General features: G+C 41.8%; 1 protein-coding gene across 3 annotated transcripts in view; it reads right to left on the minus strand.

Annotated features, from left to right (window-relative positions):
• The window catches only part of LOC115141858 (endothelial cell-selective adhesion molecule-like), a 78,951-nt gene that overhangs the window by 13,721 nt on the left and 38,317 nt on the right, over positions 1-26,913 (minus strand). For 2 of the 3 annotated variants that reach the window (XM_029681149.2, XM_029681147.2), the window contains exons 2-4: positions 4,930-5,075; positions 1,790-1,991; positions 1,269-1,424 (exon numbers count right to left, since the gene is read on the minus strand). In XM_029681149.2, the coding sequence (XP_029537009.2) occupies positions 1,269-1,424; positions 1,790-1,991; positions 4,930-5,075 (504 nt within the window). Of the gene's footprint in view, positions 1-1,268; positions 1,425-1,789; positions 1,992-4,929; positions 5,076-6,884; positions 7,017-26,913 lie in introns of those variants that run through there. The other variant, XM_029681148.2, reaches the window with a different exon arrangement.

Below are 26,913 nucleotides of genomic sequence, written 5' to 3' on the forward strand. Positions count from 1 at the left end.
TCTTCTTGCCACTCTTCTATAAAGGCCAGATTTGTGCAATATACGACTGATTGTTGTCCTATGGACAGAGTCTCCCACCTCAGCTGTAGATCTCTGCAGTTCATCCAGAGTGATCATGCGTCTCTTGGCTGCATCTCTGATCAGTCTTCTCCTTGTATGAGCTGAAAGTTTAGAGGGACGGCCAGGTCTTGGTAGATTTGCAGTGGTCTGATACTCCTTCCATTTCAATATTATCGCTTGCACAGTGCTCCTTGGGATGTTTAAAGCTTGGGAAATCTTTTTGTATCCAAATCCGGCTTTAAACTTCTTCACAACAGTATCTCGGACCTGCCTGGTGTGTTCCTTGTTCTTCATGATGCTCTCTGCGCTTTTAACGGACCTCTGAGACTATCACAGTGCAGGTGCATTTATACGGAGACTTGATTACACACAGGTGGATTGTATTTATCATCATTAGTCATTTAGGTCAACATTGGATCATTCAGAGATCCTCACTGAACTTCTGGAGAGAGTTTGCTGCACTGAAAGTAAAGGGGCTGAATCATTTTGCACGCACAATTTTTCAGTTTTTGATTTGTTAAAAAAGTTTGAAATATCCAATAAATGTCGTTCCACTTCATGATTGTGTCCCACTTGTTGTTGATTCTTCACAAAAAAATACAGTTTTATATCTTTATGTTTGAAGCCTGAAATGTGGCAAAAGGTCGCAAAGTTCAAGGGGGCCGAATACTTTCGCAAGGCACTGTATACTGACCAGGTGAATCCAAATGAAAGCTATGATCCCTTATTGTTCTCACCTGAGACAATTGAGATGATTGAAACATGAATTGTGTATGTGTACCATTCAGAGGGTGAATGGGTAAGACAAAAGATTGAATTGCCTTTGAAAGAGTTATGGTAGTAGGTGCCAGACGCACTGGTTTGAGTGTGTCAAGAACTGCAACGCTGCTGGATGGTCCACCACCCAAAGGACATCCAGCCAACTTGACACAACTGTGGGAAGCATTGGACACAACATGGGCCAGCGTCCCTGTGGAACGCTTGACACCTTGTAGTGTCCATGCCCCGACGAATTGAGGCTATTCTGATGGCAAATAGGGGTGCAACTCAATATTAGGAAAGTGTTTAATGTTTTGTACTCTGTGTATATTCAATAAGTATTCAATCCATTCTGATGGGGACTACTCGTATTATGATAAAACTTAACTGAGGCAGAGAGCTAATGTGATTGGCTAACATTATTGGGACATATATAAAGTAGTACTCACTCTGCATGGGGGAAAAGAAGACCTCTGACATGGGGGCATTCTTGGTCCACTTGTACTGAGGGATGGGTTTGCCCGAGCTGGACTTACAGCTCAGTGTCACGTTGCCGTTCAGCACAGATGACCCAGTCATCAAGCACACTGGAGGCGAGGGAGGGACTGAGTGAGAGAGAACAGATAGTTAGAAACAACAGAAGAGTTATGAAAAAACAAATTAAAGGATTTGGGCTACTACAATTGACCCCCAATTGACCTCCTGAAGTATCGTATTAATCCATTTCAATTGAACAGGGTACTGTATTTCCAAGAATGCTGGCCACACTGCGCAAGGTAATGGAAATGTGCCAACACACTCTCTCCATCTGTTGAAGCTGAAGGAAAATATTATAGACACAGCCCAGTGCATATGTACAAACTGCAGTACAGTTTACACTTTTGTGATTCCATCTCTGAGTGTTGGCCCAAAAAACAGTCAAATATTTTTGGAAAGTGCCAGAAACAAGGCATCCGGTCCGGATTGGTACCTTTGACATTAAGGCGCATTTCTCCAGAGAGTCCGGCGGCTCCAGGGATGATGACATTGCAGAGGTATCGTCCTGAGTCTGACTCCTGGGTGTTGTTGATGTAGATGGAGAGATTGGCCGAGGGCATGGACAGGCTGAACCCAACACGCTTCCTGAACTCAGGACTACCTATTCCTGGCTCACCGTTACTGTAGGAGATGACCTGCACATACAAACAGACAAGGGAAATACTTCACAATAGGGAACGCTACGGTAGATTGTGTTCCTTTTCGCAGTTCAGGAACCAAATGTACTGTCAGAAATTATAGGATTTTACCCGGATGAGCATTCCATTCCATAGAAGCCCTCTATTTGCGCCAGCATACTGTATATAAACCCGACATATTGTTAGCCTTTTTCAAGCCAGCATTTGTGTTGCTTGTGGAGGAGAGAGACTAACATTTTTGCAACACTGCACGAGAGGATTTGTTGTAATGAAAACTAATGCAAGTAACTACAGAAATACCGGTTCTCTAAATATACAATACAGATATTGAGCTGAAATACGATTTTCGGTGCCATCTATAGCCACACAATTTTACCGTATAACAGAAGTCAATGTCCTTCAGATAATCCTGATATGTATGTGCAGATGGGAGTTAGAATTTTTAGACTGATTTTCTGTTAGAGATAAGCTCACAGGCCATGGCCAGTGAAACTACTGAGATTATCGTAATCACTGAAGAAGCCACGCACACACACATCCAGAGGTTTTCTAAACATACAGGAGATACATGCAACACAACCACACCGTTAGTGACATATGGTTACAAAGTTAGTAGAATCTTAATGAAAATGATTCACAGCTGTAATGGCTGCCAAAGGAGCTTCCACCAAGTATTAACTTAGGGGGGTGGAGACTTATCCAATTATGATACTTCAGTTCTTTTTTTTTCTTAATTTGGAAAATGATCTATAACTTTATTTCACTTTGAAAATGTGGAGTAGGTTATCTGGATGTATAGGAAAGAAATCTAATTGAATCCCTTTTTAGATTTAATTTTAAGGCAGCAAAATGTGAAAAAAAGTTCAAGGGGGTGTAGAATTTCTATAGGCACTGTACATGCCATTAAAGATTAAGATTACTTTATTGTCCTCCAAAAGACAGACATACCGGTTTTTGAGAGGTGCAGGGGGCTGCCACACTGGGCACCTGTTGTTGTAGGGGGTTAAATGCTTTGCTCAGGGCACAACGGCAGGCAATGGCATCCAGGATTTGATATCAGCAACCCTGTAGTTGCCAGCTCACTTCCCACCAGCTTTTTCCAGTCAGACACAGGATTTGAACTGGCATCCCTCAGGTTGCTGGCTCGCCCCTCTAACCACTAGGCTACCTGCCGCATGGCTGAAATGCCTGTAAAATGTGGCCAGATCTGGGATTACTAGAAGGAGATTGGATTACTGAGAATAAATCTGTAAAACTGTCTGAAACCTGAGCAGAGCCGCTCCCAGGCCCTGAAATAATCAAACGGCTTCTTCAACAGTTTATCAACAGCTTCGTCAACACAAGCCTGTTCCTTCAGACCGCACACCAACTAATCACCAACTAGAGAGACATACCACTTCAGGGAAATGAGAAAAGAGAAAAGATCCAGCAACAGTGGTTTCTGTGGAAACTAGAGGTCGACTGATTATGATTTTTCAATGCCGATACCGATATATATACAGTTGAAGTCGGAAATTTACATACACCTTAGTCAAATAAATTTAAACTCAGTTTTTCACAATTCCTGACATTTAATCCTAGTAAAAATTCCCTGTTTTAAGCTAGTTAGGATCACCACTTTATTTTAAGAATCTGAAATGTCAGAATGTCAAATAAATAATGAAACGTGTTCAATTTGGTTTAAATAATGCAAAACACCGTGTAGGAGAAGAAAGTAAAAGTGCAATATGTGCCATGTAAAAAAGCTAACGTTTAAGTTCCTTGCTCAGAACATGAGAACATATGAAAGCTGGTGGTTCAATATTCCCAGTTCTTCAATATTCCCACTTAAGACGTGTCATAATTCCTATAATAACTACAACGTCAACTATTTCTCTCTATACCATTTGTATTTCATATAGCTTTGACTATTGGATGTTCATATAGGCACTTTAGTATTGCCAATCTAATCTCAGCAGTTGATAGGCTTGAAGTCATAAACAGAGCTGTGCTTCAAGCATTACTAAGAGCTGCTGGCAAATACAGTAAAGTGCTGTTTGAATGAATGCTTACAAGCCTGCTGCTACCTACCACCACTCAGTTAGACTGCTCTATCAAGTATCAAATCAGACTTAATTATAATATAATAAACACAGAAATATGAGCCTTTGGTCATTAATATGGTAAAATCCGCAAAGTATAATTTCGAAAACAAAACTTTATTCTTTCAGTGAAATTTGGAACCGTTCCGTATTTTATCGAACGGGTGGCATCCCTAAGGCTAAATATTGCTGTTACATGGCACAACCTTCAATGTTATGTCATAATTATGTAAAATTCTGGCATATTAATTACGGTCTTCACACAGTTCGCAATGAGCCAGGCGGCCCAAACTGTTGCATATACCCTGACTCTGCTTGCACTGAACTCAAGAGAAGTGATACAATTTCCCTAGTTAATATTGCCTGCTAACATGAATTTCTTTTAACTAAATATGCAGGTAAAAAAAATACTTGTGTATTGATTTTAATAAAAGCATTGATGTTTATGGTTAGGTACATGCTTTTTTCGCAAATGCACTTTTGTTAAATCACCACCAGTTGAAGTAGGCTGTGATTCAATGATAAATTAACAGGCAACGCATTGATTATATGCAAAGCAGGACCATATCAATCATGTGTAGTTAACTAGTGATTATGTGAAGATTGATAGTTTTTTTATAAGCTTAATGCTACCTAGCAACTTACCTTGGCTTCTTGCAGCAACAAGGTCCTTTTGACGCTGCACTCGTGTCAGCCTGCCACACAGTTTCCTTGTGGATTGCAATGTAATCGGTGTACAAAAAGGCCGATTACCGATTGTTATGAAAACTCGAAAATCGGCCATGCTGATTAATCAGTCGACCTCTAGTGGAAACCATGCATGATGTCTGAGGAAGAGGAGATGGCTTACATACCTGCTTGGAGTCGTTGGCCATGAAGTTCCAGATGACACTGTTCCTGCCGATATCAGATGTGGGGCTGTACCAGGCCTGCAGGACCACCATCTGACCCTTCACCACCTCCATCTCTCTCCTGGGCATCTCCACCCGCTGGGAGTCACCTTGACACAGCAAACACACAGAGACACAGTCACTAAAACTCACCTGACACAGCACCAACGCACAGCCGGTTCCAATACACTCCCTACCCCCTTCGTGCTAACTCTTCAGTGTTTGCAGATGTGAAGGCTCTGGATAGGTATAAGCAATTTAGTTGTGAAGCTTCCACCATATTGCTTCCACAGATCTGCCAACATTGAAGGGTTATAGGAAGGGGTAGGGAGCGAATTGCAGTCAACAAAAACTCTTCCAATCTAATCAGTTCAGTTTTATATACAAGAATGATGTCAATTGCCACTAGGGCTGTGACGGTCATGGAATTTTGGATGATGGCTATTGGTCAGCCAAATAACTGTGGTCACCATACTAACAGTTTGAACAAATAAAAATTGAAGACGCACATTTTGTTCTTTCCTATGCTCCTCACTGCAGATGCTACTGCTGCAAGGAGGAGGGCGTTGCTTCGACAACTGATGACTTATTTGCTTACAACACCTTGCTTGTTTTCAGCAAGGTGCAACAAACGTTTCATCACATTGTAGAGTCCATGTTAAAACAGAGACAGACTCAACCACACGAATGCCTGGCCGTCCCATCTTCAGTCAGCTGTTCATTCCACAATAAAAATACATTTTATTTTCATGATGGTCTTCATCCATAACCGTTGGTTACACGGTTATACGGTAATTATGCCAGCCCTACTTGTCACAGCGTGCTTCACATAATGGCCAAGCCTTGAAGCCCATTCAGGTCTTCCTTGACATCTGCATAGCCCTCTCTTGCAATCTGTTTGCATTCACCCATCATAATTCAACACCGATACTGGTAATCCCCCTAACACTACAAACACTGGCCAGATGTAAACCTGCAAAGCCCAGATGAGATCAATGGAAGGGGAAGACGGAGCACATTAGAAAAATGAGATCAAAAGCAGAATAATGACAGTGCCTTGATTAATATAGGATAAAGATCTGTCATCCCCCACAGCTGTTTGAGAGAGCTTTTACGTAACCTGGGCAACATTCAGCGGGACTCGGCTCCACAAAGTTTCTGACAGACCAAAATGGAGATAACAGATCTCACAAATCAATAATTTACCCACATTTGGGATGTTGTACTTGGTTACCAGAGTTCTGTTTGTTCCTACTGTATGTGGTCAGACAACCCTGAATTGTTTGCAGTAAACTTGAACTGTAACAGTTATATTGATGATTTATAGCCAACAACCTCAAACAAAATGACACTTTTCAGAAAAAATGCATTCAAAAGCTTACCGTGAGCGTTTGAGCCATTTGGAATTTCCATAAAAAACACAAGGTAAAATCAAACATTTGAATTAATTGAACTTTCTAAAAAGACATTCACTAATGTTAAGCATTAGAAATGATTGGAATATCTGGATATGCATCAAATAAATCTCAAGCATTTAGTTGATTGAACTGTCTGAGGACTTAAGTGCTTACTAGTTCACATTTAATGACCAGGTCTAACCCATATCTCCTCCTACAAAATATCAAGACTATATGCCAAGAAATAACCCATATAACTACACTTAGGATAATCATAAAGACATAAGGCAGAGCAATAAAATCTAAAGTATCATCTAGCAGCCTACAACCAAAGCATCGAAAAGAGGTTGAGGAAGAAGAGGCAGAATATAACATGAAGGTGTAGAGGAGCATGAAAGTTGGAATGAGAGAGATCGGATAATGAGAATTCAATGAATGGATGAGAATGAAATGAGAGAGATAAGAGAAGGAGAAAAAGAGGAGAAATTGAACTAGAGTATGGTGGTGGGCAGGCTCACTCACAGGGTGCCGGCCAGTCCCCTGAGCTGGTCAGCTGAAGATGGATCATCTGATCCCAGCAATCGTAGTCCTCGCCCTCCGCCAGCTTGGAGCTAGGTCCCACGCACACACACACACAGAATAACCCCTCTCCACACACACACACACAGACAACCCTCTCAGAGTGACGTGATGAGGGTCTCAAATCCCTAGTCCGCAAAAACACTAGCCCTATAAGAGGAGGGTCTTAACCCCCAGTCCCAATAAACACAAACACAAACACACACACATTCAGCAAGACGGTCAAGTCCGTACACACACATACATCTAGCTAGGCCAGGGGCTGCTCAACAGCTGCTGTGTGACAGCACACCGGTTACGCTCTTTCTGGAATCAAACTGTATTCAGCTGGGTGAATTAGAGAGAGAATGAGAGCGAGAGTGATTGAGTGGGAGTGAGAGCGAGAGAACGAGAGAGTGAGAGCAACTGGGCATCTGTCTGGCGTCAGGGCTGGCATGTTGTTCTTGGATTATAGTCGCAGTGACTCTATGCTTTCTTATTGCCCCTGGTATCATGTGACCCCATTGCTATGGTGTCCCTTGTTTAATTTCTGCCGTGAAGCTCCTATTGACTAATCCCTAAACAATCCCTGGCTCAATCCTTCAACCCTGACTCTTGCTTCACGTGACCCAAGTACAGCAGCTCGGTTGGACACAGAGGAGGTAGGCTAACACATGGTCACTTTGACAACTGTCTCTGTGCTGACTGTTGGTATAACTGGATTCTCATTCTCATATTTGTAGCTCAATCACTTTTCTTTGCCTGCATAGGTTTTCAAAACATATACTAACAGAAATGGATAGGCCTAAATAAAACTACTTGATTCATGTCCTGAACTTGAACTTGCATTGAACTTACAAGTTTATTTGAGATTGTTGTTCCACAGAAATTCCTAAGGCGAATGAGAACCAATGCGCCAATGGAAAATGCAACATCTACTCTTGTGCCAATGAAAGTCCAACTTGCCAAAACACTAATCACAGCTGATGCTGTCAGACTGACTGAAGTGGATTTAATAGCATCATCATTGTATTAGCCATTCTGTTATTCCACAACATAATAGAACCTGGATTGTTTTTTCTGATTCGGCTTGCACTTTGTCTCGCTAATCCTGTTAGGTATAGAAACTCATTTTTCTGCTTGAGATGGCAGATTTAAAGGTGAGGGGGTGGGCTATTCCATTAGTTAGAAGTCAATGTGGGCATCATCTTTACTGAGAAATTATTGTGTTTGAGTGTGTTTGAAAAGAGCAGTGCTACACTCTTAGAACAAAAAGGGGCTATCTAGAAGCTAAAATGGTTATTTGGCTGTCTCCATAGGAGAACTCTGAATAACCATTTTTTGGTTCCATGTAGAACCGTTTTGGTTCCATGTAGAACCCTTTTGTGTTATATGTAGAACCATTTCCACAGAGGACTCTACATGGAACCCCAAGACATTTCTAAGAGTATATAGATGCAGATGAGGAATATATAACTGCTCTTCCTACTATGGGAAAACGGATGTAGGATGTGATTGGAATAGGATGGATTGCGTCACTTTGAAAAAAGTAATTTAGAGTGATACATACCTATGGGAAAAATTCTATACAACTATGTGCAGCTAAATCTAAGCCCTCCAGACTTTTGGGGATAACAATACAGTGTGTCCTAATGCGAAGGAGTATTGGACTGTGTTGTAGATTAGAATGATGATGAATGGGAATGGTTCTTTTAAATGATACACTGCGCCTTAATGCCCCATATTCCCGTGACTATTCTTACCGCGTTTTCTTGGGCTAGGTTTATCCTCCGAACTGTGCCATTCAATTGTTTATTAAATGAAGGAAAATCTTCCCTAATCCCGGTCTCCACTCTCCATCTGGGTTGTGTCTTGCTGCAGACAGATGAGACACACTGGAAGGTGTGGATATGGGTATCATTAATCTACATCTATCAACAGATAAACCCTTGAAAAGCTGCCACTGTAGAACACAATGTAGGCGGGGCATCACTGTCAACCGGATTGTTTAATAACTACCATGTTTTTACATGGACAATATGGGTGTTTAAAAATAATACAAAAAGACGCATCTTGCCTTTGAAATACAACTAAACTCATTGTTCCTCAAAAATGTATGATAGACATTAGTATAGTGGGCCTTTTTGGAGAGTTCTAAAATCTATGGAAAAAAATATCTCAGCAAAAACTGTCAGGATCCATCAGGATGGTCGAATGAGGCTACCAAGCTGGTGCTCAAAATAGAGCCCACTGAGAATATGTCACTTACCATGAGCAGCCTAGAGGGGGCAGCAAATCTTTATGAGAATCACCAACTAAGCAACAGACTAGAATCACATGGATGTAGTAGAGTCATTTAAAAACAAATGCCAATGTTTAGTAGCCTGATGACTCATAGTGAATTGAATTCCAATGCTCCACCTATCGCTAGACTGCAATGATAGAAGTAATTTTCTGCTGAAGTCAAAATGAGGGGGAGTTGTACAAAACAAGTCATCAGCGATTGGATCGTCTAATCAAGTACCAAAGCCAATGACTACTTCCGAAACGAAGCTCTACCTATGTGTGTTCAGGCTCTGGCCAAACCCATAGGTTTCAGGGATCAATCAAAACAGTTTGAATGTGTACGCATTCGAGAAGTTTTCGGGGAGGAGATCAAATCCAGACTCATCGTGGAGAAGAAACGTTAGTGGGCGTGGCATTTGGCCGGAGCGACGTGGATGGGTAGCCAGGCAAAATGTTTAGTGACTCCATTTTTAGATTACCAATAACCCATAATAATCCATGATAATAATTAAATGATATCAATGCAAGTATGTTCAAATATAGGATTAACATCTGAAATCCCCAATGAAAAACAACAAATGGATATTCCCTGTTTTAAACACCACCAGTACAACATAGGCTCCTTGAAAATACAAACTGCTTATAAGACAATCAAATGATTCCAGTCCCCAGCTGAAACACACAACCATGCCCACCCTCCAGCCGCAGGCAGAAGATAAACCAACTCTCATTAAACAGAACCACTTATCTTTCACTATAATCTCTCGTTTCACCGTAGTCTTTATCTCCTGAGGGTCCTGTGTTCAAGCTGCAGCACAGCCCCCACTATCTCTCCTGTGCTGACTGAGACAGCCTTCACATGAACCACTAATCTGAAGCTGCTGGTGAAAGTTGCAGTAGCACGCTCCGGAGGGGCTGAAGGTCTTCACAGGAGAGAGGGAAGGATTCACAGGGCAATGACTAGGAAAGACTGACAGCACAGTGAGTGGCAGGGGGGGCTACAGTTTACAAATGGGCCGTGACCGATGTACATCTCAGACTGAGAGGCATTCAATGATGGGAAAATATGAGGCTTCGTTACAAAACGTGTCCTGACACAGTACCCAGTCCACAAAGCTAAGCCTGTGTTTGGCTATGTAAAAAGAGGATTAAGGTAAAGTGAGGATATGGAGGGTATATGAGGAGTGAGTTGGGTTCTGGATGGTGCAGAGGCAGTTAGTGATGTAGGACAATGAGATAGCCCTCTTTGTGGAAGACTTTGTGCATATACTGTTTGTGGCTGACCCCTGGGGCTTCAAACAGATGGTGCTTAAATAATAAATATTTGGAGGCGGCTCCTTTAAATTGGATTACATTAGCGTAATCTCTGAAGCTATTTTAAACCATTTTGAGTATGCCATCGCAACACAGGAGCTTTAATTCCTCTAAAGTTTTGACTGTTCAAATTGATTCTGTATGCAAACATGGGCTCTAACTCCCACACCCCCTGTCTCTCCACCACATACATTACTGGTATGGTCTGTCTCTCTCTCACCTAGTCTCTCTCTCTCACTCTCTCATCACATTATAAATTAATCAATGGAAAAAAACCTTAAGGAAGAGCACTTCAGAGAGAAAAACATATTTGACCAGCTTAGCTGATTTTAGATCGCAATTTTTCATGTCTTTAACCGTGTACATTGGCGAGGTTGGATACAGGCATTGAGGTTGTACAAGAGGAAAAGGTAATGGAATACAGCATTACAGGGATTCACCAGGACCTGGCTTTTGGGTCTACCCTGAATCTTTTGAGCTGCTGCAATGGTGTGACAAATATTCAATGGTTTTTGTTTTCATTCTACAAATCTGGCTCTAACTTTTGAACGGTAGAAGCAGATCTTCTCTACAGACACAGAACTGGTGTATTTCAGTCACTTAACAGATCATAGACTTCCATTCATATACAGGTGTGAAAAACATAGAAAGCGACTTTTTTTGGAGTGGGTATCATATCAATTTGTTCATGAGAATGGGGCGAATAAGATAAGACTATTAAACCTTTGCCACCCCAAAGTGGACACATTATTCCGCTGGCCAATGTGGGGAGATGCATGATTGATGTCGAAATAGTCCTCTATGTCTTCAGAGACTCTACGAAGCTATGAAACCACATTGGGCTATTCTATATAGAGGGCCATCAATCAGAGCAGTCCTTTTAAATACTAAACTGGACTGAAAAACGAACACTCTAAATCGCCTTACTGCCTGTGGCACTAGGACAGTCCCCCCCCCCCACCCAATCCGTATCATCACCCCCCCCACACACACACACACAGGCAGATGGATTGGACTTGAATAATGCATTTTGGCTAATCCAAATAAGAGAGTGTTAGGCCCAGTCAACGTGAAGGAAAGGAGCTTCCCCTCGATCACTAATGACCATTACCTCCTGACCGTTACATCATCATTAACGACCAGATCATGACCACTACTATAGTTAATATTCATATCTCCATTGATCACTGTCATAAACCATAAGCCATGACCTACTTACACTGATAAAGAGAGAGTGAGTTGTAGAACATAGTGGATAGGGCTTGAATTAAGACAGTAATTAATAACAGTAGACAGTAATCCTTCACATATCAAGAGAGATCCTGTAGGCTGAAGACAGAGGTCAGTTTTGATTGATGGTATTATACTATGGTGCCTTTTGGAGGGTAACTTGTCTGTTCCACTCTACAGGACTGAGGCTGTCCAACAGTCAGAACTGTGTTTGGACTAGGGCCCAGTGCAGTTCATGGGTGTCTAATCTTTGCACGATGCTGCTCCTGTTTGCTCAGTGCCTTGTCTTTTCATCTTTGTTTACATAAATATTTCTGCTTGGAAACAGACTGCCTGCATGCCTTTTTGTGTGTGCATTGCTGAATGGACTGTCATACAGTCTTGGAAGCTTTGACAACTAACATGGAACATTTATCACACTCTCCCAGCTGAGAAAGACATGAGACAGAGGAGAGGAAAGGGAGGCACACACTGAGCACAGAGGTGGAAAAGGATGGATATATTGAAGCTTTGATCAGTGTACACTACATTTAAAAAGTTTGGGGTCACTTAGAAATGTCCTTGTTTTTGAAATAATTGTTTTTTTGTCCATTAAAATAACATCAAATTGATCAGAAATACAGTGTAGACATTGTTCATGTTGTAAATTAATATTGTAGCTGGAAATGGCAGATTTTTATGGAATATCTACATAGGCGTACAGAGGCAAATTATCAGCAACCATCACTCCTGTGTTCCAATGGCATGTTGTGTTAGCTAATCCAAGTTTATCATTTTAAAAGGCTAATTGATCATTAGAAAACCCTTTTGCAATTATGTTAACACAGCTTTGCGCTGACTCAGTACATTTATTTTCTAGCTAGCGATTAGCATTAGCAGCTAACAAGATTTAGGCCTAACTTGCTAGGAAAAGACAAACTAGCTGTTTGCAGATATAAGAAACACAAACTGATAGTGTAATTATAGAACGGAAGTGGATTTATATTAAAAAGCAATGTGAAAACAGCATCGTTATCAACATTGTTGCATGTGCTGCATTGACCATACAGATCGAACCCAAGTGTCTCGTGGTCGAGGAACAACAAATGCGCTCCTTGAGTGGGCTGGGCTAGGTCTGTATGGAAAGCGCAGAGAGATAGCAGGGAGAGATGACTCAAGTAGCGAAGTAAACTATACAAATGGACGTTACACACGGTGTATCACATTTAACAAACCAAACATTCAAATATCGTTATAGAAGGTAAAGTAAAAACCAAAACCGGTCCGTGCATCAATACCGGTATATCATAAAATACGGTATACCGCCCAGCAGTCTTGTCTCATATCAGTGGCCTCATCAGAACAGCTGTCCATCATCTAACAGCCCACACTGGCCTGGGTATGGCTCACTCTGGCAGGGCATGAAAGGAAGGCTGTGGACCTAAATGGCTCTGGTCTGCACTGTTACACCACCAAAGCAGCAGGCAGCCCACCATCTTGGGCTCTGAAGGAGATATTTATAAGTCATTAGTGTAGCCAGGGGGGGGATAGGGAAGGCATGGGTTGGCCCTTTTATATCCAAGAGAGAGGGCCGCGCTGACAGGCTGACTAGTGACAGATAGAGTCAGTGCTGGCTGGGGGAGTCCGTGGCTATCGCACCGTGGAGCCCTGATGAGCACAGCACAGGTTAATGCAGGCCTGTAATTAAGAAGATGTGATCTGATTTCAGATTTCCGCTGAGCTCTTATCTGAGAGGAATTACAGGGCCCATCATGCAATACTCAAAAGCCTCAAGCATAGAAAACATTAGATATTTGCATGCATGTCACAATGTTTTACAATATTAAAGAAATGTTGAAGATGAAAGAGATGTTGCCTTTGAAGGGGTTAGTGTGCTGATGGGGAAGCAAAACCCCACCCACCACCACGTCTCAGAATCTGCCAGGGAACAACCTTTCCCCTCAGTGACGGTAAGCGTTAGCTTCATCTCCATTGTTCAGGCAGGGTGGGTCAGGAAACCAGCAGGAGAGGAGACGGTCAGGAGGTAGGAGCGGGAATCAAAGGCCAACAGCCAGGCAGCTGCATCCAACAGCCAGGCAGCTGCATCCAACAGCCAGGCAGCTGCATCCAACAGCCAGGCAGCTGCCTCCAACAGCCAGGCAGCTGCCTCCAACAGCCAGGCAGCTGCATCCATAGAGTTATGGCTTCCTCTGGATGACTATGTTGCCCCAGATGGGGAGGTGTGTGTACCTTCAGCCCTTGAACACAATAGAGTGGCCTTTCAGAACCTCAACAACATGACCTATGGCAGCAGGACAAATATCTACTTTGCTTATGAGTCTTTAACCTAGAGAGGTGGTGGATGGCAAATCTAAACACAGGAATCTTGTCCCGAGTTCCACCTACACACTAAATCCACAAAGACATTCATATAGATTTGTATTAATGGTTCATCCTGTCCATATGAATGGCATTGTGAATACTAAGAATTTCAGGCCAAGGAATAAACCTTCAGCTGATACTTTAGAAGGATCCTCATTGATTATTTCTGGAATTTCACCAACTGTGTGTATCAGATCTTCTGTTTGGAATTCTAACCTAAATATTCCAGTATTTTGCGCAAATACAGTAGGCCTCTACGGTCAATATGTTTACTGTAAGGGACTACTATTGGCTATGTGGGCACAAGCTACTATCAGAATTCAGGACAGTGTCAGTTTGACAAGAATACATGTTCCCTGCAGCTCAAGTCATGTTCAAGACTCCATGTCTCCAGTCCACAGAAATTAGGTCATAAAGAATTAACACTGTACTGTGAAAACTAGGGATTATACACACTGAGTATACCAAACATTAGGAACACCTAATATTGAGTTGCCCCCCCTCCCCTTTTTTTGCACTCAGAACAGTCAATTAATCGGGGCATGGACTCTACAAGGTTCAAAAGCGTTCCTCAAGGATTCTGGCCCACATTCACTCCACAGTTGTGTCAAATCGGCTGGAGGTCCTTTGGGTGGAGGACCATTCTTGATACACACAGGAAACTGTTGAGCGTGAAAAACCCAGCACCTACTACCACATGCCGTTCAAAGGCACTTCAATCTTGTGTCTTGCCCTTTCACCCTCTGAATGGCACACACACACAGTCCATGTCTCAATTGTTTTGAGGTTTAAACAAGTCGAACAAGGCAGTCCTCATTAGATACATGGTAAACATCTCACATCACCGATAGAGATAATGACCAATATTGTGGTGGCGTTTGAGTGAGGATAGATAGAGTGTGGATTGAGGAATGGTTTGAGGAGTGGTTTGAGTGTATGTGAATCATGGTGAGAGATGATGATTTAATGCTATCTAGATAAAAGACTGTGATGAAAGTCCTGAAGAGACAGGCATCCCAGCTAACAACAATCGTTCCCACAACTTTAAAGAGAGTCTCATTTGGTCATTAACTTAACGTTTTCATAAGAATGTTTCTGTGATGTGCAAGGAATGTTTCCAAGAGACCATTCCATTAATGTCAAATAGAACTTACCCAGAATGTGGTTTCCAAGTTCTTAGAACTTAAAATATGAATGTTCTACACACGTTTCATGGGAATGGTGCAAGAACATTCATGTGTCAAGTTCTGTGGGTTAGGAGAATATTCCATCAATGTTCCACCAAAAAAAAAAAAAAAACTGAACATGGTTGCCATGTTCTCAGAATATAAGATATTAATGTTCAAGGTGGCCAATTCAATTATTTGGTAATGATTTAGAAAGAAACACACCTGTCTTTATAAGGTCCCACAGTTACATTTACATTTACATTTACATTTAAGTCATTTAGCAGACGCTCTTATCCAGAGCGACTTACAAATTGGTGCGTTCACCTTAAGACATCCAGTGGGACAGCCACTTTACAATAGTGCATCTAAATCTTTTAAGGGGGGGTGAGAAGGATTACTTTATCCTATCCTAGGTATTCCTGAAAGAGGTGGGGTTTCAGGTGTCTCCGGAAGGTGGTGATTGACTCCGCTGTCCTGGCGTCGTGAGGGAGTTTGTTCCACCATTGGGGGGCCAGAGCAGCGAACAGTTTTGACTGGGCTGCGCGGGAACTGTACTTCCTCAGTTGACAGTGCATGTCAGAGCAGAAACTATACCATGAATTTCAAGGAACTGTCCCTATATCTTTGTGTTAGAATTGTGATGAGGCATATGTATCTGGGGAAGGGTATAAAATAATTTCTTGAGTGTTCATTGGGAAATTGAAAAAGAATATGGACGAGAGCTGGCCATCCAACCAAACTGAGCAACCGGGCAAGAAGGACCTTGGTTAGGAAGGTGAACAATAACCCAATTACCACTGACAAAACTACAGAGTTCCTTGGCTGAGATGGAAGAACCTGCCAGAAAGACATCAGTCTCTACAGCATTTCATCAATCTGGGCTTAATGAGAGAGTGGCCAGACGGAAGCTGCTCCTGAGAAAAAGGCACATGACAACATGCCTTGAGTTTGCAAAAAGGCACTTGAAAGACTCAGAGCATAATTCAAAATATTCTGTGGTTTGACGAGACAAAAATCTAACTCTTTGGTCTGAATGCAAAGCGCTATGTCTGGAGAAAACCAAGCACAGCTCATTACCCGTCTAACACCATCCTACCGTGAAGCATGGTGGTGGTGGCAGCATCATGCTATGGAGATGCTTTCAGCGGGAGGAACTGGAAGACTGGTAAGGATAGAGGGAACATTGAACAAATATATGCAAATCGTTGAAGAGAACCTGCTACAGAGTGCAAACTACCTTAGACTGGGGTGAAGATTTACGTTCCACCAGGACCATGACCCCAAGCAACTCTGGAATAGCTTCAGAACAAGAATGTGAAAGTCCTTGAGTGGCCCAGCCAATGCCAAGACTTGACTCGCATTGAAAATCTGTGTAAAGATTTGAAGATCGCTGTTCACCAGTGCTCCCCATCGAACTTACGAGAGCTTGAGAAAATCTGCAAGGAAGGATATCCCCAAATCCAGATGTGCAATGGTGATACAGACATATACAAGACAACTTAAACAAAAGCATGGTATTTGTTCTCTGTAATAGCTATTTTAAATTGGAAAAAGTATTTTGATTACCAAGATTCTAATCTTTTGAAGGGTGTAAGACACTTGCATTTTCAAGAATGTTTAATGTTACAAAGTTGTATTTTTAGTTGTCACTCTGAAATTTCCCCTGATGTTGATCCCTGTATGGGGATCGCAACCATAACAGGTTAACAAAGAGCTGCAGTTAGTTTCAGGAATGGGTAGAAAGGAATAAGTTAGTCCTAAGTATTTCCAAAACTAAAAGCAAGCACTGTATTTGGGACAAATCATTCACTAAAACCTAAACCTCAACTAAATCTCGTAATGTGGAAATTGAGCTGAGTTGAGGTGACTAAACTTCTTGGAGCAGCCCTGGATTGTAAACTGTCATGGTCAAAACACATTGATACAACAGTAGCTAAGATGGGGAGAAGTCTGTCCATAATAAAGCACTGTTCTGCCTTAACAACACTATCAACAAGGGAAGTCCTACAGGCCCTAGTTTTGTCACACCTAGACTACTGTTCAGTAGTGTGGTAAGGTGGCACAAAGAGGGATTTAGGAAAATTGCAGTTGGCTCAGAACAGAGCAGCACGGCTGGCCCCTAAAAGTACATGGAGCTAACATTAATGATGCATGTCAATCTCTCATGGTTCAAAGTGGAAGAGATTGACTTCATCACTACTTGTTTTTGTAAGAGGTGTTGACAAGCTGAATGTACCAAGCTGTCTGTTTGTGAATGTTGACCTGTTTACTCACGTCGGCTGTGGTGAGCGTGATCACAGTCTTCTGGAACAGCTGGTGCTCTCATACATGTTTCCGTGTTATTCGCTGTTTTGATGGTTCATCGGAGGGCATAGGGGGATTTCTTATAAGCTTCCGGGTTAGAGTCCCGCCCCTTGAAAGCGGCAGCTCTAGCTTTTAGCTCAGTGTGGATGCTGCCTGTAATCCATGGCTTCTGGTTGGGGTATGTGAGGATGACGTCATCGATGCACTTATTGGTGAAGCCAATGACTGATGTGGTGCACTCCTCAATGCCATCGGAGGAATCCTGGAACATATTCCAGTCTGTGCTAGCAAAACAGTCCGGTAGTTTAGCATCTGCATCATCTGACCACTTTTTTTATTTATCGAGTCACTGGTGCATCCTGCTTTAATTTTTGCTTGTAAGCAGGAGTCAGGAGGATAGAGTTATGGTCAGATTTGCCAAATGGAGGGCGAGGGAGAGTGTTGTATGCATCTCTGTGTGTTGAGTAAAGGTGGTCCAGAGTTTTTTTTTCTGGTTGCATATTTAACATGTTGATAGAAATTAGGTAAAACTGATTTGAGTCCCCGGCTACTAGGACTCCGGATTTGAGTCCCCGGCTACTAGGAGCGCTGCCTTTGGGAGAACATTTTTCTGTTTGCTTATAGCGAAATACAGCTCATTCAGTGCGGTCTTAGTGCCAGCATCAGTCTGTGGTGGTATGTAGACAGCTATGAAAACACAGATGAAAATTCTCTAGGTATATAGTGTGGTCTACAGCTTATCATTAGATACTCTACATCAGGCAAGCAAAAGACTTCCTTAGATATCGTGCACCAGCTGTTATTTACAAAATACATAGTCCATCGCCCCTTTTCTTACTAGACGCCTCTGTCCTGCCGATAGTGTTTTCCAGCCAGCTGTATGTTGGTAATGTCGTCGTTCAGCCACAACTCAGTGAAGCATAAGATATTACAGTTTTGAATGTCCCTTTGGTAGATTAATCTTCCACATGGGTCATTGATTTTATTTTACAAAGATTGCACCTTTGCTAGCAGAATGGAAGGAAGTGGGGGTTCATTCGATCGCCTACGAATTCTCAGATGGCAGCCCGCCCTCTTGCCACTTTTTCTCTGCATTTTCTTCACGCAAATGACGGAGATCTGGGCCTGTTCCTGGCGAAGCAATATATCATTCGTCAGACTTGTTAATGGAAAAAATTATTCCGTGGTGAGTAATCTGATAACCAGAAGTTATTTCAAATCAAGGTTTATTTGTTACGTGCGCCAAATACAACAGGTGTAGACCATACAGTGAAATGCTTATTTACAGGCTCTAACCAAGAGTGCAAAAAAGGTATTAGGTGAACAATAGGTAAGAAATAAAAAAACATCAGTAGAAAGACAGTGAAAAACAGAGGCTATAACAGTAGCGAGGCTACATACAGACACCAGTTAGTCAGGCTGATTTGAGGTAGTATGTGCATGTAGATATGGTTAAAGTGATTGCGCATATATGATGAACAGAGAGTAGCAGTGGCGTAAAGAGGGGTTGGTGGGTGGTGGATCACAATGCAGATAGCCCGGTAGCCAATGTGCGGGAGCACTGGTTGGTCGGGCTAATTCAGGTAGTATGTACATATGTACATGAATGTATAGTTAAAGTGTCTGTGCATATATGATAAACAGAGTAGCAGCATTGTAAAAGAGGGGTTGGGGTGGAGGCACACAATGCAAATATTCCGGGTAGCCATTTGATTACCTGTTCAGGAGTCTTATGGCTTGGGGTAAAAACTGTTGAGAAGCATTTTTGTCCTTGACTTGGCACTCCGGTACCGCTTGCCATGCGGCAGTAGAGCGAGCAGTCTATGACTGGGGTGACTGGGGTCGTTGACAATTTTTAGGGCCTTCCTCTGACACCGCCTGGTGTAGAGGTCCTGGATCGCAGGCAGCTTAGCCCCAGTGATGTACTGGGCCGTATTTTCAATCATAAGAGACTGTAGCAGCAACGTTATGTACAAAATAAGTTACAAACAACACAAAAAATGAACAAAAAAACACAATTGGTTAGGAATACGTAAAACGATAGCCTTGTTCTCCGGCGCCATCTTATTTAGGAATCAAGTTTCGATGTTTCTACAAGGATGATCAATGGAAACAGGATGCACCTGAGCTCAATTTCAAGTATCATAGTAAAGGGTCTGAATACTTATGTAATTAAAGTATTTGTTATTTTATATTTTATCTGAAAAAAATTGCTTTGTCATTATTGGGGTATTGTGTGTAGATTTGATAGATTTAATTTGATCAATTTTAGAATAAGGCTGTAACGTAACAAAATGTGGAAAAAGTCCAGGTCTGAATACTTTCCATACGCACTGTATATATTTTTTTAAAGCCTTGTCTCATGCTAACAGAATTCATGCTGTAGGCTATCGTTTCCAATAGGCCATTGTAACGACGAAACTCAAAGAAAAATATCAGCCGTGTTATTACCCCGCTTAACATTTTCCTTGTGGAAATACTTCAAGTATTTTTTTGTTAATCGAGGAGAAAGAACATTTTAGTCAAATGCAAACTCTGCAATGGCAGCATTGATCTCTTCGTCCAGAAACACCACAACAAACCTGAAAAAGCATCTGAAGGTCAAGCACAAAAGCCCAAAGCTAGTAGCCAAAGTTCCAGAAATGCGTGAACGAGGAGAAATCTATACACATGATGATAAACAAAGATTCATAAATAATATTTACAAGTGTCCTAACCATATAATCAATCAAAATGTCTGAAATGCAATTCAAAACAGTAATAGTGACAGTTATATATATTTCTTAGAACGAAATTGTAGGGTGACTACTCTAGCGGATCTTGAACCCAGGCCACCAACACCAAATGCCCTAACCACTGCCCCAATAAGGGTTCTCTAGGGCAGGGCTCTCCAACCCTGTTCCTGGAGAACTACGGTCCTGTAGGTTTTCGCTCAAACCCTAATCTAGCACACCTGATTCTAATAATTATCTGGTTGACAAGCTGAATCCGGTTACTTATATCTTGTGTTGGAGTGAAAATCTACAGGAGGGTAGATCTCCAGGAACATGGTTGGAGAGCCCTGCTCTAGGGCATGTGGTTATTGGGCCAGTATAGTTAGGCCCTGTCCAGAAGAATCCGTAAACCCGCCTCCCTAGGCACTTGTGTAGATCTGAAACAACTTGATAGGGGTGAGCAATAGGGTGAATGCACTTTGAAGTAAATACTGCATCAGCTCTGTTAAAAGTACACTTAATAAAATATATTCAAGAAAGTCATTAAGACAGGTTAATATGCCCAACCAATATGATACAACTATACAAAAAGCCTTTCCTTCAATTGCTGAAATAAGTAAATAAAATCAATGATAAGTTTTAATTTTACTCAATCACTATGATGAATAAAATATTTGAGTGTACTTTTAACAGAGCTGAGATTTCAGAATCCAGGTGAAATCAGTCACTGACATAATGGCGTAGCAGGAAATTTGAGTACTGTGAACCAATAGGGCAGGGCGTGAGATCAAGTCCCAGGTAAGGACATGTTGAATAATCATTACTGTGTAAATGAACATGCACAATGAAGTCAAGTATGTACAATGCCTTCAGAAAGTATTCATACCCCTTGACTTATTCCACATTTTGTTGTATTGCAGCCTGAATTCAAAATGGGTGAGAGAACATCTATTTAATCCAGCTACACACAATACCCATTAATGACAAAGTGAAAGCATGTTTTTGCTAATTTATTTTAAATGAAAAACAGAAATCACATTCACATATGTATTCACACCCCTGAGTCAATACTTTGTAGAAGCATATTTGGCAGTGATTACAACTTTAAGTGCTGCAGTCATTTCAGTTGTTGTAGTAGCTGACGTGTATAGTGTTGAGTTGTCCACAGACAGACACACTGGCTTTACTCAATGCCAGTGGCATGTCATAGTATTAAAGATTGAAAAAAGTAAGGGACCTAAACAGGTACCCTGGGGAATTCCTGATTCTACCTGGATTTTGTTTGAGAGGCTTCCATTAAAGAACACCCTCTTTGTTCTGTTAGACAAGCAATAACACATAGGTTTTTCCAGCAGCAGGCTATGATCAAAAATGTCAAAAGCTGCACTGAAGTCTAACAAGACAGCCCCCACAATAATTGTATCAATTTCTCTCACACAAGTGACTGACGATTGGCTAAGTGCTGTGCTTGTTGAGTGTTCTTCCCTATAGTGTGCTGAAAGTCTGTTGTCAATTTGTTTACCGTGAAATAACATTGTATCTGGTCAAACACCATTTTTTCCAGAAGTTTACTAAGGGTTGGTAACAGGCTGATTGGTCGGCTATTTCAGCCAGTAAAGGGGGCTTTACTATTCTTGGATAGCAGAAAGACTTTAGCTTCCCTCCAGGCCTGAGGGCTCACACTTTCTAGTAGGCTTAAATTGAAGATGTTGCAATATTGTCTGCTATTATCCTCAGTAAATTTTCGATCCAGATTGTCAGAACCCGGTGGCTTGTCATTGTTGATAGACAACAATAATTGCTCCACCTCTTCCACACTGACTTTACAGAACTCAAAAGTACAATTGTCTTTCATAAGGTGGTCAGATATACTTGGATGTGTAGTGTCAGCATTTGTTGTTGGCATGTCATACCTAAGTTTGCTTTTTTGGCAATGAAAAAGTAATTAAAGTAGTTGGCAAAATCAGTGGGTTTTGTGATGAATGAGCCATCTGATTCAATGAATGATGGAGCCGAGTTAACCTTTTATCCCAAAATGTAATTTAAGGTGCTCCAAAAGGTTTTTACTATCATTCTTTATATAATTTATTTTTGTTTCATAGTATAGTTTATTTTTCTTTAGTTTAGTAACATGATTTCTTAAATTTGCAGTATGTTTGCTAATCAGTTGGGCTGCCAGACTTATATGCCATACCTTTTGCCTCATTCCTCTCAACCATACAATTTTTCCATTCCTCAACAATCCAAGGGGATTTAACAGTTTTTACTGTAATTTTCTTAATATTGATCATAGTGATTCCAGAGTATTACTAAAATAGGTTAATATGCCCCACCAACATTATACAACTATAAAGAAAGCCCTTAAATTGTTTAAATAACTCAATTAAATCAATGAGAGAATAGTCAAATTAACTGATACCTGACAGACATGGTGGAATAGCAGGAATATCTGAATGGTGTGAACTAAGAGGTTGTGAGTTCAAATCCCAGGTGAGGACATGGTGAATAATAATGACTGTATAAATGAACATGCATAATGTAATCCGGTATGTCAAATATGTCAGTTGAAAACACTATGCTAGAAGTACTGTGTCTGAATATCCCTAACATTGCCAACAGACAAAAAGAGCTGTGAATGGATGTGTGGTTCACCAATCAAGGTCTTGATGGGCTTGGCAACAGTAACAAGGTGTAAAGACATTTTTTGGGTGGGAGAACATTTCTATGGGATCATCAGGTGAGACTTCTTGACAACTGATACACAGAAATGTTCTTGCAACCTTCCCATGTAACGTGTCTAGAACATTAATATTGTATATTCTGAGAACATGGCAACCATGTTCTGTGTATGGTTGATGTGACGTTGATGGAATATTCTCCTATCCCTCAGAAAACTGGGACACATGAATGTTCCTGCAATGTCCCATAAATCACTTCTAGAACATTAATATGGTATATTCTGAGAACATGGCAACCACCTTCAAGATTAGTTCTGCTTGACATGAAGGGAATGTTCTACCTTCATCACCAACATATGCTAAAAAGGCTCTCAAATGTTTTTTTTGCCAACATTGATAGTTAGGGGAAGATTCTAATGGAAAACTGGACACGTAAACATCAAAAACATTCTCTCTCCCTCAAATTGTTATTTGGGATGCAGCAAAAGCCTAGGACCAGGGCTCAGGTGGCCCTGCACCATGATCAGTGCCAAGCCAGCGTACGCACACGCACACAGCGAGATCAATGCCAAGCCAGAACTCAAATCCAGTAGACAAACACAACCAAATATGTGTGTCCATGTGTACCCCACAGTGGAGTTTAGCCAGCACTGAGAGACATAACACAGTCCTTAGCCTAGTACTTAGAAAACACTGGAAATTCTTTGTCAGTCATGGGCCCCACCTGAGCCCTGCAGCCTCAGAACCCCAGACTGCTGCTGCTACTCTGTTCGAAGGCAGTTTTCAAAGCACAGTTTTGTATTTGTTTTGTAGTGTTTAATATTGAAATAAACAAACATGGCGAGGTCCTAATTATTGATCAATGGAATATGTGATAATAACGTTAAATCAAAAGATTTAAGAGGACCTTTGCTCGGTCTGTCAATCTCTAGGAACGTACTGTGGAGGAGGGATAATCAATGGGGTTGGTAAGGAGGGACATCACCGAGGACTGTCACTCACTGATTATACATTTCATTGGAGAGACCAGCGCTCACCCAAGAATCCATAGGGGCCACTTTACATGTAAATGGCACTGGGGATAATTCAATATCGAAGACTGAAGCGAGGTCTAATCCTGCACTTGATGTTTGATATAATAAATTAGCATACTATTTTACAAAGGTGCATGATAAAGTCACAGTATGTTGTATGCACATAGGCACAGCCCATGACTGCACATTATCAGTTAAATCAAGGAGGTAAACAAACGAGACGGAAAATAATAATCCCCAATAGCCTTTCAAACTAAATTTAGGGAGGGGCTGTAAATCCTTGTGGTGAGAGGAGTGTAATCTGTATAGATTATGTCACAGCCTAAATGGATTCAAATGTTTTGTTACCACACCCTGTCACAATAGATGAACAGAGACAGGCTTTTAAAGCCTCTTGGGTCTCACAGTCTTTAACTGGGGCTAGGTTAACAAAATCAAAGGTCTGACTGCACGGAGATGCTTGGGAATATGGTCAATATGGGGGACCATGTTGTGGTTGTTTCAGGGGAAAGATCATCATCTAGGACGTGACAATGGTTAATCAAATCTCCAAAATTTTTTGCTCAGTTTTGCAGGCCTTCTCATACAGCTGCAACTGTATTTGCATTCGTAAATCAAGACCTTTCTTGAGTTGGGATCTGGGATGGTGCAACTGTTGAGAATCTATGGTTGTTGTGGGGGAAAGGGGTTGAGTGTGTATGAGTGTGTGTGTCCCACAACTGTTGGAGTAAAAGATGTTAGGGACAATATAGGATGATTCACAATAATTGTTTGCTAATATAATAATTGCTTGCCATAATGTATTTTTGGTAATGGCGAGAGGTAAAAATCCTTTGCATATATTACTACAAATATGAATAGCTAATTATGGAAAAAGATAGATATTTTAATGGCTATATATATTACAAATCGAGGTGAGAGCGATGGAAATGCATTTGGTGGTTGATCTGCTTCTGTTCTGTGGGTGGCGCTGTGTGCTCTTTTCAAAGAATGGGTCCCAGTCTCTCCGGGGCCATGGGATCGGTCTGCCGGGCATTGTGATGACAACCCAACTCGGGATGAGGGGTTTTAGCAGGTGGAATTGTGGGGTCCAATTGGAGGTTTACTTAGTAGCAATGCAAATATCATCGTACAGCCACAGACACTCAATCATCATGTTACTTTTTAATAGTACGTTTACAAACATATATTTTGATAAATAGAATAAAAACTTGTGGCTCATTATGTTAAGTGGTGAAATAAGTATAGCCAGTTATAATTGTAATGGCTTAGCAGATAATAAGAAAAGACAATTAGTACCTGGGTAAACGAGAAGGAGGGTGTAAAATACACTGCTCAAAAAAATAAAAGGGAACACTTAAACAACACAATGTAACTCCAAGTCAATCACACTTCTGTGAAATCAAACTGTCCACTTAGGAAGCAACACTGATTGACAATAAATTTCACATGCTGTTGTGCAAATGGAATAGACAACAGGTGGAAATTATAGGCAATTAGCAAGACACCCCCAATAAAGGAGTGGTTCTGCAGGTGGTGACCACAGACCACTTCTCAGTTTCTATACTTCCTGGCTGATGTTTTGGTCACTTTTGAATGCTGGCGGTGCTTTCACTCTAGTGGTAGCATGAGATGGAGTCTACAACCCACACAAGTGGCTCAGGTAGTGCAGCTCATCCAGGATGGCACATCAATGCGAGCTGTGGCAAGGTTTGCTGTGTCTGTCAGCGTAGTGTCCAGAGCATGGAGGCGCTACCAGGAGACAGGCCAGTACATCAGGAGACGTGGAGGAGGCCGTAGGAGGGCAACAACCCAGCAGCAGGACCGCTACCTCTGCCTTTGTGCAAGGAGGAGCAGGAGGAGCACTGCAAAATGACCTCCAGCAGGCCACAAATGTGCATGTGTCTGCTCAAATGGTCAGAAACAGACTCCGTGAGGGTGGTATGAGGGCCCGACGTCCACAGGTGGGGGTTGTGCTTACAGCCCAACACCATGCAGGACGTGTGGCATTTGCCAGAGAACACCAAGATTGGCAAATTCGCCACTGGCGCCCTGTGCTCTTCACAGATGAAAGCAGGTTCACACTGAGCACATGTGACAGTCTGGAGACGCCGTGGAGAACATTCTGCTGCCTGCAACATCCTCCAGCATGACCGGTTTGGCGGTGGGTCAGTCATGGTGTGGGGTGGCATTTCTTTGGGGGGCCGCACAGCCCTCCATGTGCTCGCCAGAGGTAGCCTGACTGCCATTAGGTACCGAGATCCTCAGACCCCTTGTGAGACCATATGCTGGTGCGGTTGGCCCTGGGTTCCTCCTAATGCAAGACAATACTAGACCTCATGTGGCTGGAGTGTGTCAGCAGTTCCTGCAAGAGGAAGGCATTGATGCTATGGACTGGCCCGCCCGTTCCCCAGACCTGAATCCAATTGAGCACATCTGCGACATCATGTCTCGCTCCAACCACCAATGCCACGTTGCACCACAGACTGTCCAGGAATTGGCAGATGCTTTAGTCCAGGTCTGGGAGGAGATCCCTCAGGAGACCATCCGCCACCTCATCAGGAGCATGCCCAGGCGTTGTAGGGAGGTCATACAGGCACGTGGAGGCCACACACACTACGGAGCCTCATTTTGACTTGTTTTAAGGACATTACATCAAAGTTGGATCAGCCTGTAGTGTGGTTTTCCACTTTAATTATGAGTGTGACTCCAAATCCAGACCTCCATGGGTTGATAAATTTGATTTCCATTGATAATTTGTGTGATTTTGTTGTCAGCACATTCATTTATGTAAGAAACAAGTATTTAATAAGAATATTTCATTCATTCAGATCTAGGATGTGTCATTTTGGTGTTCTTTATTTTTTGGAGCAGTGTGATATATATATATATAAAAGATCCAG

Source organism: Oncorhynchus nerka, linkage group LG14, assembly GCF_034236695.1.
Source record: "Oncorhynchus nerka isolate Pitt River linkage group LG14, Oner_Uvic_2.0, whole genome shotgun sequence".
Taxonomy (NCBI): Eukaryota; Metazoa; Chordata; class Actinopteri; order Salmoniformes; family Salmonidae; genus Oncorhynchus; species Oncorhynchus nerka.